Source organism: Choristoneura fumiferana, chromosome 6, assembly GCF_025370935.1.
Source record: "Choristoneura fumiferana chromosome 6, NRCan_CFum_1, whole genome shotgun sequence".
NCBI classification, from domain to species: domain Eukaryota; kingdom Metazoa; phylum Arthropoda; class Insecta; order Lepidoptera; family Tortricidae; genus Choristoneura; species Choristoneura fumiferana.
Window position 1 is genome coordinate 5,775,610 of NC_133477.1, and position 19,175 is coordinate 5,794,784.

Genomic DNA, 19,175 nt, shown 5'->3' on the forward strand with positions numbered 1-19,175 from the left:
TGGTAACTCTACCTTAACTATGTTGCATTCATTAATACATATTGATTCATTGTTTATTGATAATACGTTAGACAAGAAAAACCATCGAAGATTATAAATTGGGCTCGACTCGTTACCACTTCCTAAGGTAGAGCTGCTGGATCATTCAAACTTGACGGTACAGATTTTCCTCGAATGATTCACTTTGATTGGTCAATGTCGTTCTGAGCGTTTTCCGAACGAACGTTTTCCTTAACTAAATAAAAATTCCAAAAAGTTACTGCAAAAATTGCATTTATTTAGTAACTAAAGGTACATTATATTTACATGTCTGTAAACGCGTCAAGATCAAGTTCGTAGGCAACAGTCAAAGCAGTTCGAAATAAATAAACATTCCACGTGTCATTTGATCCGCAGTCGAAGTTATGGGTCGCATTGCTGAACGACAACCACCAAATAATACTTTTAACCTAACCGACAACCTTTACACATCCTATTTTGTGCTCGCTCACACAAAATACCTTTTAAGCGTTTCGCGCGCCATCTCAATATCACAGACTAACCTTGCTTTAACTTTGTCAAGCTTTCAAAGACTGTTTCGTCCCGTGTCCTATAACTAGTGTGGTGTTTGTTGGTCAGCAATGCGGGGTCGTGGGTTGGGGGTCAGGGGTCGGTTTATCCCCAGGGGTGGGCGATGCCGGGCAGCGTCAGCTTGGCGACGGGCGCGGCCACGGCTACGGGCGCGGGCGCCACGGCGATGGGTGCGTGCGCTACTGCAACTGGAGCCTGCAACAAAATGTTTATTGAAGGATAATGTGCTAGGTACTCTAGCTGAGATATTAAATACTTCAGAAGTAGGTATAAGAATTTGTGCAAGTGAAATTGTAGTTTGAATTTATTTAATTATTTTCCAGGCAAATAGATGAAATTGCTAAAAATATAGTAGGTATGCATCGATTTCATATACATTTTTTTAGGTAGGTAAACAATAAAAGTACAGAACAGCTCCCTGCAGAGAGGTTTCTTTATTGTGGTGTCCACCACATTACATGAGGACCAATTAGGAGGCATATTGTTGTAGCGTATAGCGTATCTAAATCGGCTGGGCCTGGAATAGGGTTAACACGTTAACTATCCCCATACAAAATGATTTCACAAAGTCTCATGTCCTAGTGTGCTACTTTGGGGACAGTTTGAAGTTGTGAATCCATTGTGGATGCACCTGAGTAATACTCTGAAATCCAAAATACTTAGGTTTGGTACTGTCGTTAATTTGTAAATAGTAGATTGTAAACGACACTACTGGTAGTGCGGCTGGTAATTTCCTTGCCAAATGATGAAAAAAACATTCTTTAAAATCTTCATGACCCCACATTGGGGGGCACCCGGTCAGGGAAGGTGTTAAGTTACGATAAGGGCGGAGTTACCGCGTGGGCCGCGGCGCCGGTCCTCTCAACGACCGCGTTGAACCCGTTGACGTTGTCGGCGGTGTAGGTGACGCGGCGCACGTGGCCGTCGGGCTCCACCAGGCTGTAGGAGCCGTGCACGACGCCGTTCTGCAGCGTCTCCGCCGCGTTCTTCTGGTCGCCGGTGGCGGGGTCCGCCACGCCGTACGAGAAGCTGTAAGCGGGGTTCGGGTCCACCGGCTCGGCGCGGATCACCTACGGTGAGGATTCAAAAAATATAGGAAAAACCGTGGTGGTGGCCTAGTTGTTTGACGTATATGGTCTCTCGAGCAGAGGGTCGTGGATTCGATTTGGGTTCGAACCTCTGAGTTTTTCGGAATTTATGTGCGAATTTATCATGAGCTTTGCGGTGAAGGAAAACATCGTGAGGAAACCTGCACACACCTGAGAAGGAATTCGATTGTGTGTGTGAAGTTCCCAATCCGCACTGGTCCCGCGTGGGAAAATAAAGCTGAATTGGACGCCCATCGGCGTCTGCGGTATTATATTAGGGCCCTCCAAGACGTCGATAGGCGTCAATAGCACTGAATGGGTTAACACTGTCTAACTTACGGGCGCCGCGACGGCGTGCGCGACGGGCGCATAAGCGTGCGCGGTGAGCGCGGGCGCGTAAGCGGGCACGGCCGGCGCGTACACCGGCACCGCCGCCGCCGCCGCCAGCGCGCACAACAACACTAACAACTGTAAAACAATACAATTTATTATATTTATCCGTTTATTTACTAGTACAATACTTATTTAATAAAACAGTCATCATCATCATCATCATGTCAGCCGAAAGACGTCCACTGCTGGACATAGGCCTCCCCCAAGGCTCTCCACTCAGACCGGTCTTGTGCTTTCCGCATCCACCGCCATCCCGCGATCTTAACCAGGTCGTCGCTCCATCTTGTTGCAGGCCTACCGATAGCTCGTCTCCCGGTCCGCGGACGCCATCCCCAAAAAAATAAAACAAAAACAGTCATCGTGCTACCTACCACAAAAATTTAGGCAATCGTTAATTATAACCATGTTCTCAAAAACATTATTCTTTTTCAGAAAATATTGGACAAGTATTTTTTTCTTTTGTCAACCAAACAAAGAAAGCGCGTCAAAGTTCGGGAGTGAGGGCCTATGACGTCACGCCGTGAACTTTTTACAGTACGATTACTTGGAGTTAACACTTGACAGATGGGCGTGCCTTCAGTCAATTTTCAACTTTGAGGTCATACAAATAAAATAGTTACATAATCTGTAAACGTGGGTAGCGGTATACTAAAAATGGCTTTATTTGTATGACGTCAAAGTTGAAAATTGACTGAAGGCACGCCCATCTGTCAAGTGTTAACTCGAATTAATCAAACTGTAACTGGCTAGAGCTTTATCATTATTATTTTATTGACAAAAGAAAAAAAACGTCCAATATTTTCTGATAATCTAACTGACGGACTAACTAGATTTTTTTAAGCCAATTAAGAACTGTTTCAAGTCTCATTAATAAATTTTATGTGACAGATATGTGTGGTGCTGTCCCTGTTGTTTTGTGCGAATAAACAGAGGACGGCATCACATAATCGACCGCATAAAACTTATCAATGAGTACCTAGTGGAAAGGTCTCTTATTAGCCTATTTGTTGTATTTGACTTTGTTTATTGAAGTGACATACGTACATCAGATAGAATACAATGTATAGTAAAGAATAAGAAATTTAAACATTTTGATTAGCCAGTTATACAACATACTCCCCGTAATCAAAACAAGATTATAAACATAAACCTATTCCTTTTATACAATTCTGATGCTTGATACGAGCCAATGGCTTAGTTAGTACATCAGCCCACATCTCCAAAGTATTGATATATACGACATTAACAATATTGTTAGATAATAAATCTCGTATATAATGAAATCTTGTGTCTATATGCTTGGTTCTGTTGTGGGTGAACCATTCAATGCCAACTTCTGGGCAGACTGTGAATCATTATAAATAGTAATAACAGTTGACATACCAGTAAGTTCACACATCAATCGCCTCAGAAATTCAGCCTCTCTACCCGCACTGGACAAACTCATATATTCCGCTTCGCTGGACGACAGGGCAATGGTGGTTTGCTTCTTACTTTCCATGAAATGGCTCCTCCGGCCATAGAAAAATAGAATCCGGTGTATGAACGACGATCCATAGGACAATTGGCCCAATCTGCATCCGCGTAGCCAATTAGACATCCACCGTCTTTCCTGTAAGTAATGCCCAAATCCATAGTGCCTTTCAAATATTGTAATACACGTTTTGCCGCCTTCCAATGACTTTTATCATATTTAGTATTGAATTGACTCAAATATGATGTAGCAAAAGCAATGTCTGGACGAGTATTAACGGCCAGAAAATTGAGTGAGCCTATCAATTGCTGATACGGATAGGATAATGAAGATTCACTTACATTCTTCTCACTCGGCAGAAACTTTTTAGTTTCCAACGGCGTAGGCACGCTCTTACAGTCCATCATGTGAAACTTTTGTAGCAAATCACGAATGTAACTTTCTTGAGATATTTTAATCTCATTAGGTTTGTAATGTATATTTAAACCTAAGTAATAACTGAGTTTGCCAATCACTTTCAGACTAAAATGATTCCGCAAGTCAGATATGACAGTATTTAGCGTTTTATTTTCTTTGTACAAAATGACAATGTCATCGACATGGAAAGCGAGTATTATTAACTCGTTACCAAACTTTTTAGTATAAATACATGCTTCCGAAGGAGTTTGGTTAAAACCTATGCATTGTAAAATTTCGGTCAACTTTTTATACCATGCTCGTGAAGCCTGTTTGAGGCCATAAAGCGATCGTTTCAGTAAACATACTTTATCTTCTTGACCAGGTTTTATAAATCCTTCCGGCTGACTCATATATACTTCTTCCTCTAAAAATCCGTTTAAAAATGCCGTGTCAACGTCTAAATGGTGCATTTTCATTCCCTCTTCCGCAGCCAATGCGAACAACATGCGTAAAGAAGAATTTCGACGACTGGAGAGAAAGTTTCCAAGTAGTCAATACCATAAACTTGATTAAATCCTTTCGCGACAAGTCTGGCTTTATATTTAATTACGTCACCATGCGCATTTTTCTTCAGCTTGTAGATCCATTTGCAAGGTATGACTTTCTTATCTGGTCTATCAACGAGAACCCAAGTTTGTTTCTCAAGCAGTGACTGATATTCATCTTGCATAGCTTGATACCATTTATCACTATCTTCTGCGTTCACAGCCTGTGTATAAGTTGTAGGTTCATCCATCAGCTGAGGGGATGAAGTTTGCATGCATACACAATTGGCAGCAGAATTAGGTTTTCTGGGTCTCAAATTGTACCTTGGTTCTACAAAATCAGTATTAGATTCAGTTTCTTCTGATGAAGATGCAATAACAGGTTGAACTGACACATTTGGAGTAACAGCGTTATGCCACTGTTCCACGACATTAATATCAGACTGAACATCTTCTGATATAATATCTACAATATCAGGTTGAATCTGTTCATTTTCGATGACAGCGCTTGTGACAGGTGTTCGACTATCTGAACTATTTGACGAGTTTACTTGCGAACTAAGCAATAGAGGTACAACTGCTGATTCAGTTAAATTATTATCAGACTTACAAGTTGTCTTTACTTTCAAATCTTGAAAATCACATTCAAAGAAAGTAACATCTCTGCTTTTCACAAGTCTTCTGGGATATCTAATATCTCTGAAATAATAACTTCTTGGATCTTCTGAATATCCAACGAAAATATGCTCGGATGCTTTCATGTCCAATTTCTTCCGATTACATTCAGGGACATGGATGAATGCTCTGCATCCAAAAACACGCAGATGAGAAAGATTTGGTATTTTAGCATACCATTTCTCGTACGCCGTCTTCCCATTGAGAGCACGGTGAGGAGACCTATTTTTAAGATATACAGCCATCTCTGCAGCATCTTGCCAATAAGCTGGAGAAAGGGAACTATCAGAAAGCATTGATCTTACTTTCTCCAAAATTGAGCGATTTGTTCTTTCTGCAATAGAATTTTGCTGAGGACTGTAGGGAACTGTTGTTTGGTGTTGAATTCCTTCATTTTGTAAATATCTCGAAAATTCAGCATTAACATATTCTTTTCCATTATCGCTCTTCAATATCTTAATCTTTGCTCCTGTTTCCCGCTCTACTGTGGACTGGAAAATACGAAACTTGTTCTTTACTTCCGCTTTTGAAGGAATAAAGAATACAAAAGTCATACGAGAAAAATCATCTATAAAAAAAAAATATACTTATTGCCTTGAAATGAAGTTTCAGGCAAGGGTCCACAAATATCTGAATGAATAAGTTCCAGAACAGAAGTTGATCTTTTATGTGAAACTTTCTTAAAGGGTTTCCTATTCTGCTTACCTTCAATGCAGGGGATACATGGTTCCTTATCGACTTCTGAGTAGTCCACGCCCACTGCGTGTCCCTTCCTCAGTTGATCCATTCCGATGCGACATAAATGACCTAGTCGTCTATGCCAGAGCTTGAAGCTAGAAACATCAGAGTGGGTCTCAAAAGCAGATAATTGAGTCGTTGGGTTGACCGTACAGTCTAAAGAATACAGTCCACCACATATAGAACCATGTAAAATTACATCACCTGTACAAGAAAAAGCATCAGAATCATAAAAATACAACCAGTTCTATCAAAAACTACGTTAAAACCTTTATCTACTGCCTTCTTCACTGAAATAAGATTAGAATTCAAGTTCGGTACATGAACTACATCAGTAATCTTCTTTATATTAGTATTCTGACCGCAAGTGGTGATAGAAATATCTCCAATGCCTTTACTGGGCAGTACATCTCCATTTGCAATGGTTACAGTCCCAATAGACGAACTTCTCACATTATTCATCCAATCCGCTCGTGACGTCATGTGTGCTGAAGCTCCAGAATCAATAAACCATTTATCACGCTCTAATCCGTCATTGACATTCAGTGCACATAGAGAATTTTTGTGATTTACGGGTCTCTTCTTCTTGTCCTTTTTATGGGGACAATCTGGACGCTTATGTCCTGGCTCCATGCAGTCGTAACACACAATAGGTTTCTTCGGTTTGGATGTAGAAGGTTTGTTCTGGTTCATTCGTGTACGAAGAGCAGTACCTGGGTTATCTATAGCTGGTTTATTCAATTCATTCAATAATTTGGTCTTAATTAAATCCACTGTAATGTCTATGTTGGAATTTTCCAAAGCCATTACTAAAGGTGCATATTGAGGACTTAAACCTCCAAGAAGAATCGCAGCTATTGAAGCATCTTCCATAATTTTGCCAATGTCGGCTAAATCTTGCACAGTTGACATGACAGCATTTATGTACGTCTCTATATTGGAATCAAAATCATCAAGACAGTACCTGTAGAGTTTCCGTTCGAGGCTTATACGTCGCCCTAAACCTTTGTCCTCGTAAGCGGACGAAAGAGCATCCCAAGCTTCCTTGGCTGTTTTGCATGACCTTACATGAGTTATTGCCATACCATCTAAAGTGAGACATATTTTCGATAACGCCTTCTGATCGTTACGTGATTTTATCTCAGTAGGAATTTACTATCAGCAGAATATCCGATGATCGTCTCCCATAACTCTTCATGCATAAGGTACATACGCATTTTGAATTTCCATACGGAATAACCGTCTCTGTTTGAGTGGTTTTATGGCAGAAATCGAATTATTTGCCATATTTATACGCACAGCTGTTCGATGTCACAACAAAAATAGTATGAAAATATCTTCGTGAACTATTGAAAATTTTCACAGATTTCATAATTTATAAACGCACATACTGGAAAAATAGTAGATTCACTTTTTATAAAGAATATATAGTTTTTATAAGTAATACTCAGTTAAATATAGAGTTTCGTGCTGATAACGAATGTTGTATTTGACTTTGTTTATTGAAGTGACATACGTACATCAGATAGAATACAATGTATAGTAAAGAATAAAAATTTAAACATTTTGATTAGCCAGTTATACAACCTATTAAACCATGTACCTACCTTAGCGATCATGACTGCGTGCGGGCGCCGAGAGGTAGAGAACACGTGTGCCGGGTCCTGGGCCACGCATGCTATATAAAGGCTGCGCAGGAGTGCACTTGATACACATTTCGCAACCCCACGCACGGTAACGAGACACTTGCGGTGATAAAGTGTCTAAATTCTCTATAATTAAAACGCTTACAAAGAAAGTTATAGGGCCCCAACAAAAGTACCTAAGTAAGCCAACCTTCTAATATGTATAAGGCCCTAAAGATTGGAAATCAACTTCGTCAACATTGTAATTCTTAGATGGGTCAATCAATTGTTAATTGTATGTTATTCTGTCCGTAACTTAGGAGACATCTGTGATACACTTTCTTAGAAAAATATTTGCAATTAAATATTTATAATATTATACATTGCAATACTTTTCTAAGAAAGTGCTAATATGCTAATAGAGTATGCTTAGGAGATGAGCCTAGAAGGAATTACATTAAAACTGTCACAACTGCTAACTAATAAATTTAAATAAAAAATCAAAAAACCCGACTGCCTTAAAAAATACTAAAAGAAGAAAACAAGTCTAGTGGGCTAGAACTTTGTTAAGTAGCTAACTTAAAGTTCAACAGTCGGGACCCATTAGGTAAAAATTTTTGAGCGTCACGATTTAAATGAGTCCCGACTGTTGAACTTTGAGTTAGCTACTTAACAAAGTTCTAGCCCACTAGACTTGTTTTCTTCTTTTTAGTAATTTTTAAGGCAGTCGGGGTTTATTTTATTTTTATTTAAATTTATTGTTTATTTCACACTTTTTTAATAGTACTTTGAAATGGTAGATTTAAACTATTATAACCTATATATATTTAGAATGGGCTTGTTATTACCCTACTCAATAGATTTGAATAATTTTTTTTTCTGAAAACTTACAGTTTGGCGCCAAAAAACCGCCATTTTGATTTTTCAATAATTTCATGTACCCTGTTACTCGCGTCATCAAGACGAATCCAATGACGTATCGTTTATGAAAATCGGTTCATCCGTTAAGTAGTTACGAGAGGACATAGGAATAGACATACATACATACTTACATACATACATACGCGTCAAACACATAACCCTCCTTCTTCGCAGTCGGGTATACATACATACATACGCGTCAAACACATAACCCTCTTTCTTCGCAGTTGGGTAAAGACAAACAAATTTAATAAGTAGCTCGGGAGACATCACACGTTACAATGGCGACAAGCTACACTAAAATTTTGGTTTACCCAGATATGAAGACAATGTGCCTCTACCCTCCACACAAAGATGAAAAGAATGTATTTATTATGGTACTATTTTTAACCTATGTACAAAGCCTTAATACCGAACACCACAATACTTACGGAGAAATGACTGATTTATGATTTACCTAATACTTCGGAAAATACCTTTTTAATATGCATCTAATCAAATAATTTACATTAGAAGATTGCTGAGAAAGAGCTCTACTTGGGATTTCGGTTATTGCCTGAGTAGAGACACATTGTATATGAACTTCTATGAGGGTGCAGTTCACAGTAACACTAATGCATTTCGTGGACGTATTAAATAAGTACGACGAAGTACCTAATCTCGCGCTACCTCTATGCTCTACCACGCTCTTTCTGTAAAAATGGCCAAATATTCTGATACATATATATTTTTTTAGTTAACTGGTACAAATACATGAACTCTAACAAATCTACAAAATTTACGCTTCATTCCAACGTTTAACCGCCTCAATTTTCTGGTGTCATTTTTTTTACGAAATCTACGGCCAATTTGTAACAAACTACTTCGTCTACGCAATGCCCCACTGCGTAAAGCTGACTCACACGCATAGAACAACTGGGAATAAGCTTTGAAAAGCATTATTTTTAGTTGGTTCACTGCATCGAGCTAAAAAAGCCGCATAGTGGTTTGACCTATGGCCTCTCAAGCAGAACTTAAGTTTTCGAAATTAATGTGCGAAATGACATGAAATTTACCACGAGCTTAACCTTGAAGGAAAGTATCGTGAGGAAGCCTGCACACAAGAATGCGAAGTAATTCAATGGTGTGTGTGAAATTCTGAATCGCACTGGGCCTGCATGGGAACTAGGTACGATACGACCGGTAAGATTTGGCGTCACGGGCCAGTTGTCTTTGCCGCCCTATCAAGTAACAATAAAGTACATATTTCATTTAAGAAATAAGTTTCTGTTATAATTTTTTTCTTTCAAGTCGACGCCATTAACCGTTGAAGAGTTCAATTCATGCTTCACGTATCAATTTATCACCATATTTTACATTTAGATTCATACCTATTTTGTATTGTAACCAATTTACATAAGTATGCCAAATTTAAATTCAATCCGACGACTGGAAGTGGGTCAAATTTAGCTTCCAAGATAAATAGCAAACAGGGCAAGCTAAAGAAAGCTTGCAAATAATACCTGCCATTGGTGACTTCGCCAGGGTGGTTATGCGAGGAGTCGCAGCCTGCCGCCCTGGACCATGCCCACTAGCCCTAGCGTAAATACGCCCCTGTTGAAGACAATTTCGCTTTTTCGAGCGTGTATCTGAGTTCGTGGGATTGTGTATAAGCCTCACAGATGCGCAGTCTTATATGTATTTTGGCTCTAACTCCACAGAACATTACGTTACATAATTTAAGTAGGTACCATAGGCAGTAGCTAGGCTACTTAAACAAAGAAACTACCTACTTGAAAACCTAACCTGTCCTAAGCTAGGTATTAATAAAAAAATAACTCACAAAATTACTAATTGCCACTTTGGACCTATTAATAAGTCAATTAAGTATTTCTCCAGTGCATTTCCACAGCTCATTACTAGAGGAAAGGCTTAACCTACCAGTTGCAGTCATTCATCATACGCTATATACCTAGACGCTAATCAATATTAAAATCAAACTTGGTGATGAAACGAAACCAACGACATATTTAGGTACCTACTCATATGTTATGTGTGCAATGCAACTAATGTTGCACCGAACTACATTCACAAACTAGAATTCAATAGACCACACCTCGGGACAACGGAAAGGGCGGAATGTATAACAGATTTGTTAACCAAAGCAGTCACATATAGTAATAAATACATGATATTGTATGCTCTAAAATATATCAGCGCTGTCAGGTCTAGGATAAGCGAAATGCCTAGCGAGGCTGAATATCGGCTAATGTCTTTTAATTGGTCTCGACCGTGCAAGGAAGGCCGCTCACACGATCGTTTATGGTAGTTCATTTCGTTAATAGTGTTAGTACCATTCGGGTTAATCAAATATTATTATCTGCGGTTTGCTGGGTAACACCGTTGGGGGAGAAAAGTCCTCGAGCGGCAACCACGAACCGGTAAACGCAGCGTTGTCAGGTCTCCCACTACGAGTAGATGGACTGACGACATCGTGATAGTTGCGGGCAAACGGTGGATGTAAACGGCGAGTTGTCGCTTATTGAGGCGTTCTAAGGGGAAGGCCTTGGTTCAGCAGTGGACTTCTTCCGGCTGAAGATGATGATAATGAGCACCTAAGATTTTACCTCAGGTTTAAAGCATAAGTCATTTTTAGGGTTCCATATTCCTACAAGGAACTCTGATATGTTCTGTTCGCGGCTTAGCTTAAAGTCTGTTAGTGATACGAAGCTATAATTTTGCATGGATATATGTAGGTATATCGCATATCGCATGACCTATCCGTAGTCACACCAATTTTTTAGACTGGTGTGACTATGGTTCATTTTATTTATCCGTAGTAACACCATTATGGATCAATTCACCCTTGACTAAATATTAATATTTAATTTAAACCAATTCGACGGAGCGCCGCTTCGCGGGCTCCTATTTCTGGGCGGTTTGCCACAACTAACATTTAGTTCTAAGATAATTTATTGTTTTGAAAACTCTCTCTCTTAAAAAAATGCTGCGCCCTTCCGGGTTTCATAATGTTAGTGCTATATTGTACTTATTGACATGTGAATTGCATTTAATAAATAAATAAATAAATATTTAAATATTTTTTTAGAATACCTCTCCTTAGTGTGAAACCTAAAGTACAATTCAATAGAATCTGTCAATTTTCTACATATTTAAGACAACCTATCGTGGGCACACTTGATTATATATGTCCCTGTTGTTGCAATTATCATCTAAAAGTAATCAAAAAAGAATAATAGTCACATCACAAAGCCTTAGGCAGTCCGGTGTTTATATTAGTAGGCTGGAAGTGTCTACAGGATTGTCAGATTCTATTGAATTGGAGTTTATGCTGAAACGCATAGTGTGGGGTATCATTGGATAGGTCCATGAAAGATATTAGGTACAGGTTTGCTGTGATAATTTTTCGATTTAGGGATCTTTTTGCAAAATATTAAGCTTTAAAATGCTAACTTAACTCAAATCTCAAAGCTCAGCAGAACAAGTCGAACTATTCTAGCAAGTATTTCACAATAAGGCATTGGTCAAAACTGTATCAACGTAAAGGACTTTGTATACTTAGGAACATATTCACGCAAAGTGGGTCACACTCGATTCCGGTACCTAGGTAGGTACCTGGCCACATGGTGCGTGCATTTTAAATTCATATCTAGCCGCGCCCAGTGTACCGCCAGACATATTTCAAGTAGATTAGTGGCTAGTTTAATAGGATGATGATAGTGTGTAGATGCGATACTGGCTTGAACAAAAATGCCAACATGTTTGAATCTACTCGAATGATTCTCTATCAGTAAATACTTATCATTCTTAATTGGCTAGATAGTTGGGGATGTACTACATACCATCGCGAAGAGGGATTGCTAAGTCACACGGCGTGTGATCTTTGATTAAATATAATATCAAAGATCACACGCCACTGTTCATAATTTAGTTGATTATGGGCCCTTTGGAGCCGGGTAGGTACGACGCGGAATGGTGGTTTTTAGCTTGTAGTTCGCGTCATGTATGTCTTGTATTTGTTCTATGTTTGTTTTTATGGCGTTAAATAAATGTATTTTCTTTCTTTTTTTTAGTTTAGGTCTTAGGTTGTACTTTGTGTGTTATTATAGGTTTAAATCTAGACGACCAGACCAGATGGCTTAGTGGTTAGAGAACCTGACTACGAAGCTTGAGGCCCCGGGTTCGATTCCCGTGTCGGGGCAGATATTTGTATGAAAAATACGAATGTTTGTTCTCGGGTCTTGTGTGTTTACTATGTATTTAAGTATGTATCTATCTATATAATTATATTATCCGTCGCTTAGTACCCATAACACAAGCTTTGCTAAGCTTACTTTGGGACTAGGTCAATTGGTGTGAATTGTCCCGTGATATTTATTTATTTATTTATTTACATCTACGAACAAATAATAACCACTTTATAACACACATTGGCATGATAATTTAGAGCACAAATCAAAAATGCGAAAATTTGACGTGAGCTCACTAAACTTGCAAAATAAATGTCAGTCAAAATTAAATGACGCGCATGCGCACCTTAGCGCAGGACACAGTTAGGACACAGTTTCCATTTTTATAACGCAGTTACAATTCCTGACATTATTTATTCGTAGGTTTAAATTGATTTTGTTTTATTTTTTATTTTGACGTATGTTTAATTTAATTTTATATGACATTGTTTGGTTTCGTTGATTTAAAAATAAATAATTTATGTCGTTAATAATAAAACAGAATAGCGACGGGTGCGACTTCGTCTTTAAGGACTCACTTTTACTTACACGGATCGGCTGCATACAAGTACTTTCTTCATCCTTATGGCTCTCCATTACTGGAGATCTGCCGTCAGCTTCGCGCACCGTTTCCGTCCTCTAGTAAAGCGTCAATAGCTCTTGAACCATGTTTTGAAACCAAGACTTATTTCCTCTCCCGGCACGCCTCTTTCCTTACTCAGTATTTGACCTACTTCCACCGAACTTCTATGAATTATTTTTTCATTAAGATGTAAGTTAAACTGTGTCCATGCGCGGAGTCTGCTCTACTCGCGGTGGAATGTGAGCCTAAGTGTTCAGAAATCTTGTAGGTAATATACTTACTCTAAACATACACAGACGAATATATAACCTCTTCCTTTTTAAAGTCAGTTTAATAAGCAACCACTAAGTAACTAAGCAGTGCCGTATCTATGGAAGGTTTACTTCTGTTGATAGACCTATATGTTGCAAGGACAAGTTTCGCACACTGAGAGAACTTGCCGTGTGATATGTTATCGGTCATTGATTAAAACTTTACGACCGTGTACTTAGCGGGATACTTACTTAAATTTAATTACTGCAGTGCAGCACATTTTGAGAGACAAAATAAAGATTTATTTTTTAAAATCTGGAAAGACACAGGATTCAAACCTCCCAAAGTGGGCTTATGAAAGAAGAAGGACGTATGTTGACCTCCACCAAAACCTTGCGGCGTGCGGCGAGCGGCAAGCGTTATATCTGTTCATTGCGTGTGCTGTCAGGAGACCACTGCGCGGCGTCCATCGCAGCCGTACAATGGACAGAGAAAATGCTCGCCGTGCCACCGGCCGCGCGTGTCATGGTGTGGAGACGTGCAGAATCGATCAATAGCAGTAATATATATAGCTATATAGCCTGATTAACGTGAGTTGAGAAAAAAACTGGGGTTCTGAACTCATTAGGTACAGTCAGCAACAAAGATATGAATACAGCCAAAGCGCATAAAATATGTATACACGAACTTAATATTCAGGCAATCAAGTCCTCTATACATATTTTTGGCAATTCAAACGTTTATTTTATTTTTGTAGCTGACTGTACAATGCGGCCCACTATCATCATCACCACCATCACCCAGCCAAGCCAATAGGTATACGTCTCACTGCTGGGCACATGACTCCTCTCACAATGTGAAGGGTTCCCACGTGGGCCCAGTGCGGATTGAAAACTTCAAACTATGTAGTTCACACACACCATTGACTGCTCGTAGGTTTTGTTTAGGTTTCCTCACAATAAAACTAATGGTAAATTTCAAATGTAACTTTTACACGTGAATTTCGAAAAGCTCAGAGGTGCGACCCTGGATCTGGATCAAACCACTAGACCACCACGGCTCTCCACATAAAACTCGGCATAAAATTTACAAAAACTTTCAAATACTACCTGACGATTGCCAATAACTGACTAAAAAAAAATACTGAGGATAGTTTACCTTATATGATTAGCGGCATGTGTAGTTCTAGTACTTATAGCATTACCTATTGTAGTCGAAAAACTGAGCAGATTCAACTTAATTCCGCCCAAGTCACACATCGTCACAACTCGTAGTTAAAAATCAATTTAAAGTTTATTCGAACTTAACAATCCACTTTTGCTTCAACATAAATTAAAACTTAAAAACTCATATAACACCAACGTACAATAAGTAAATTAAACCATTGAGCAGCTATCCTAATAATAAGTTTCCTTTTCGACCCATTCAGAAATATTGTTTCTAACGATGTAGCGCCTGAGCTCGTCTCCCAAAATCATTAAAACCATAAACGGTACGGCCAAGACGAAATCATACCACGGGAGCGCCTCTGTACCGAACACCACATTGCACATAGGAACGTAGGTAACCAGCAGCGCCGCTACAATGTCAACAGCAATACTAAAGTTGAGTACGTAGTTATGCATTCCCTTCTTCAACAGAGAGATTCTTCTTGTCTTGCAGATAATCACGTCCGATATCTGAGTCATACAAGCTGCCACAAAATAAGCAGTCTGTGCCCGTCTCTCCACCTTCTTTCTATCTATGAAATACCAGTTACGACCAAGCGTATCCCTCACTGGTAATTTGGGATCCTCCCATTCATTGCGAACGAAAAGTAGACTTGAAGGGAAGAACCCGTCCTGCGCGAATACAATAAAATACGCATACATTCCTCCAAAAAATTGTATCAGTCCGACTTGGAAATAAGCCATGAATATTAAAACTCTATTGACTAGATGATCTGTTGGCTTTCGAGGCGGCAAACTCATAATGTCTTCCTCTGAGGTCTCATACGCTAAGCTCATAGCCGGTAGCAAATCCGTCCCGACGTTGATCACCAGAATTAGCATCAGCGTGAGCGGCAAAGGCATTCCCAGAATCGCGTAAAGAACAAAAGGTAACATTTCAGGCGTGTTCGAAGTCAGCGTGTAAGCGATAGTCTTCTTCAGATTGTCAAATATTCTTCGTCCCTCTTCTACACCAAGCACTATCGATGCGAAGTTGTCATCTAACAAAATCATGTCAGCGGCTTGCTTGGACACTTCAGTGCCGGTAATGCCCATCGCAATGCCAATGTCTGCCTTCTTTAAAGCTGGCGAATCATTAACGCCGTCCCCAGTGACAGCGACCACGTGTTTTAATAATTGATATGTCTCCACAATAAACAACTTTTGCTGGGGACTTGTCCGTGCGAAAGTGATTTCATCGTATGCCTTGAGTGCAGTCTTCAAATCGTTAACGGACATGTGTCTTAGATCTTCGCCTGTGATGACAGCAGCCTTGAACTGTGTGCGCACATGCGGAGGCACGTCGGTGACCTCGATGTGATGCTCGAAGGCATAGTCGTAAGCGGTGGGCTGCGTGATGGTCCCGCACTTACGCGAGATGGCCAGCGCCGTCACCGGATGGTCTCCCGTTACCATGATCACCTTGATGCCGGCCTGTCTGCAAAGTTTTATAGATTTATCGATATCTACTCTTGGTGGATCGATCATGGATAACGCACCCACAAAAGATAAGGCTTCCAGTGGAAAATTTCGATTCTGTGTATCGAACTTGAACCCGGGTGGAAATGTAGCCACGGGCAATTTCAAGTCAGCGTAGCCGATGACCCGCTCCCCCATGTTGGCAAGTTTTATGAAATTGGCTTTGAGTTCCCTCTTAAGCTGAGGTGTCATGGGCTGATTCCCTTCATCGGTCATTACAGATGCACAATATTCTAAAACTATTTCTGGAGCCCCTTTCATGATTAAATAATAACTATTTGTTGCTTTCATCCGGTGAATTGTGACTTGATATTTATAGGCTGAGCTGAAGGGTATCTCCGCTTCTTTCGGATTTTCCTCTTGTGTTTTAATTGCGGAGCGGGTGTCTTCCATGTATCGTAAAATAGCAGACTCTGATGCGTCCCCAAGTATTTTTCTTTTTTCTATTGGCAAGTGCATGGTGTCGTGAGTAAAAACAGCCTTCAGGTTGAGGGACGCAGCTAAACTTAATTCTGCGCAGACAGGTTCTGAAACATGTGTGTGATCGTTTTTATCGTATATTGTATAATTCCAGAACAGATGTGATACAGACATAAGATTCTGCGTTAATGTTCCTGTTTTATCCGAACAGATGCAGGATGTAGAGCCTAGCGTTTCTACAGCTTGTAGAGTTTTGGCGAGACAGTTCTTCTGTTTCAACTGATTGGCCGAGAGCGTCATGCAAACTGTAAGAGTGACGATGAGCCCCTCGGGCACGTTAGCTAGAATTATACCGAGCATGTACTGCAGCGCGGTGAGCCAACTCCTTTGGGCGAAATATACCATCAGAAAAAAAAGAAAACCAAAGACGAATGCCACCCCACAAATAATTTTAATAAAATGGGTTATTTCTTTTGCGATGGGCGTCTCTTCCTTCTCTAAGCCGGTAACTAGACCTGCTATTTTTCCTAGCTGTGTCATTTCCCCGGTGGCAATCACCACGCCTCTTGCACTCCCCTCCACAATGGGACAGCTAAAAAACACCATATTTTTTGATTCCAAGCTGTTGTGATGTGTACATTCGGGCGTATGTTTGATGGGCTTTGATTCACCTGTGAGAGAGGACATGTCAGTCGCGAAGTTCGCGCATGATAAGATGCGCACGTCAGCCGGGACTACTTCCCCACCAGTCATCTCGACTATGTCACCGATGACGATGTCAGTATTTGGTATCATTTGCTTTACTCCGTCCCGAACGACCATAGCATTAGGCGGTACCATTTTTTCAAAGCCACTCATAACAGACATGTTTTTGTACTCCTGGTAAAATCCGAAGAAGCCGGTGCCAAGTATGGTTGCGGTGATGACGCATCCCAAGTAAAGATATTCTGTGCTGGTGTGACCACCTTTGTTGGATTCGATTAAATCAGCGCAGAAGTAGCAGACGAAGTTGAGCAATGCGCCGACCCAGAGCACGCACTGGAACCAACCGAAGAGGTAATGGCGCAGGATCTTCCATTTGCTGGTGCCTTTAAGTTCCTTCAGTGCGTTCGGCCCGTGAGCTTCAAGCAGTTCTTTGGCGAGAGTTTCAGATAACCTGCAAATAATAATCACAGGTACTTTAATAATAATAATAATAATAATAAATTCATTTATTTCGGGCAACTTGGCCCATACAATAAATACCTTACAGACTAACATACATATTTATAATTAATTTATTTAAAACTAATTAATTTGATGACAAAACGGCGTGACCCCGTTTAGTCACCGTCCCCGACGACGTCGCATTCATCTGCGGAATGGTGCCCCGGAACCGCCGGAACACGACGTCTTCGTTACTTTAAGTAGATGGTGATCCCCTCAAAAACATAATTGTGACGATGGGAGTAAAGTTCGATGTTAAGAATATGCGTGGGTATCGACTTTGCCAAAAAAAGAATTGTGATACCTAAATAGATGTTATCATCAATGTTCGGCAAAACCTCTGTTAAAAACCATCCGGCAAGAAACTCAACAATGTGTTTGTTTTTTTTTAAACAGATTAACAATGTTATTTAATGAAATATTCACAAGTATTTAATACCTACAACTACATTTTAGCACAGTAAATTCACTATTTGAACTAAGGGATCGCCAATGCGGATCGGAATTATTTCCAAACATCGCTGTCCATGTTAAAATAAATGTCTTCTTGACCAGTGCCGGTTTTAGCACTTCCAGTGCCCTGGGTGAGAATTCCACGGCGCCCCCAACTTTTAGGAATTTTCTAGAAAGTATCAGTAGGCTTGGCTCAGTGAGCGAGAGGACACCCTGAGGAGCGCCTGGGCGCCCCTTTAAGTCCGGCGCCCTGGGCGGTCACCCCACCGCGCCCTACCCTAACGCCGCTACTGTTCTTGACAAATACAGACTTAACAGATAGACCCCACCCGTTACCCACCCGTTATTGATGTTGGTCCGATACACGACCTCGAGCTGTGCGGGGGTGAGAAAGTGGTCTCCGGTGTGGGTTTCCTCCTTCAGCACGTTGAGTTCCTCAACGCTGCTGTGGGGGATGGCGTGTGCTGCGCTGAGACGGCGCCCGCCCATCGAGCCGCTGGAGCGGCGCCGCCCCGCCAGCGGGTTCAGACCGCCCGGCATTGTTCTTTATAACCCCCAAAATCCAAGTATTCTTGCCACTTCTGACGATTTAGTAGCGGAGCTTTCAGTGAAAAATATTTTTGAGTGACACGGAATGTCTGACGTGACAGCATTGATAGAACCAGAATCGGAAACTTAGACGACTTCTAACTTCTTTATAGGCTAAATTAGACTAAAGTCTTACGAAAAGGCCACAAGTCAGAAGTACTTATCCCTTGCATCAAAATTCTGTTTGTTAAGTTCCTGATATCTTATGATGCCGTCTGTGTTTTTGTTATTTATGTTGTTGTTATATAATAAATAAGTCCTACTAGCTTACTACTTAGCTAATACTAGCTTTTGCTCGCGACTCCGTGTGCGAAAAAAACATTTAAGTA

The 19,175-nt window shown here is 40.4% G+C and overlaps 2 protein-coding genes across 3 annotated transcripts; both read right to left on the reverse strand.

Moving 5' to 3' along the window:
• Positions 1 to 256: 256 nt before the first annotated feature.
• On the reverse strand, positions 257 to 13,657 carry LOC141428904 (larval cuticle protein A2B-like). 2 transcript variants are annotated; one of them, XM_074088958.1, is made up of 4 exons: positions 13,522 to 13,657; positions 1,998 to 2,126; positions 1,407 to 1,640; positions 257 to 765 (listed from the first exon to the last, which is right to left on the reverse strand). In XM_074088958.1, exons 1-4 carry the CDS (start codon positions 13,528 to 13,530, stop codon positions 655 to 657), a joined length of 483 nt encoding a protein of 160 aa, XP_073945059.1. In that variant the 5' UTR covers positions 13,531 to 13,657; the 3' UTR covers positions 257 to 654. The 2 variants fall into 2 exon arrangements, with proteins under 2 accessions (XP_073945059.1, XP_073945058.1); XM_074088957.1 differs by lacking the exon at positions 13,522 to 13,657 and adding an exon at positions 7,490 to 7,532.
• Positions 13,658 to 14,766: 1,109 nt separating this feature from the next.
• Positions 14,767 to 18,881, reverse strand: LOC141428554 (sodium/potassium-transporting ATPase subunit alpha-4-like). The gene is made up of 2 exons (XM_074088558.1): positions 18,599 to 18,881; positions 14,767 to 17,755 (listed from the first exon to the last, which is right to left on the reverse strand). Exons 1-2 carry the CDS (start codon positions 18,796 to 18,798, stop codon positions 14,890 to 14,892), a joined length of 3,066 nt encoding a protein of 1,021 aa, XP_073944659.1. The 5' UTR covers positions 18,799 to 18,881; the 3' UTR covers positions 14,767 to 14,889.
• Positions 18,882 to 19,175: the final 294 nt, after the last annotated feature.

What these genes read in the sequence shown, in the direction of transcription:
- LOC141428904 (XM_074088957.1), bottom strand. An exon ending in CGCACGCCGTCGCGGCGCCC is followed by an intron (nt 1,641 to 1,997) that starts GTAAGTTAGACA and finishes TCCTCACCGTAG; the next exon opens with GTGATCCGCGCCGAGCCGGT. An exon ending in CCGGCGCCGCGGCCCACGCG is followed by an intron (nt 766 to 1,406) that starts GTAACTCCGCCC and finishes ATTTTGTTGCAG; the next exon opens with GCTCCAGTTGCAGTAGCGCA.
- LOC141428554 (XM_074088558.1), bottom strand. Translation starts at nt 18,798, where the DNA reads ATGCCGGGCGGTCTGAACCCGCTGGCGGGGCGGCGCCGCTCCAGCGGC. An exon ending in CGGACCAACATCAATAACGG is followed by an intron (nt 17,756 to 18,598) that starts GTGGGTAACGGG and finishes TATTATTTGCAG; the next exon opens with GTTATCTGAAACTCTCGCCA.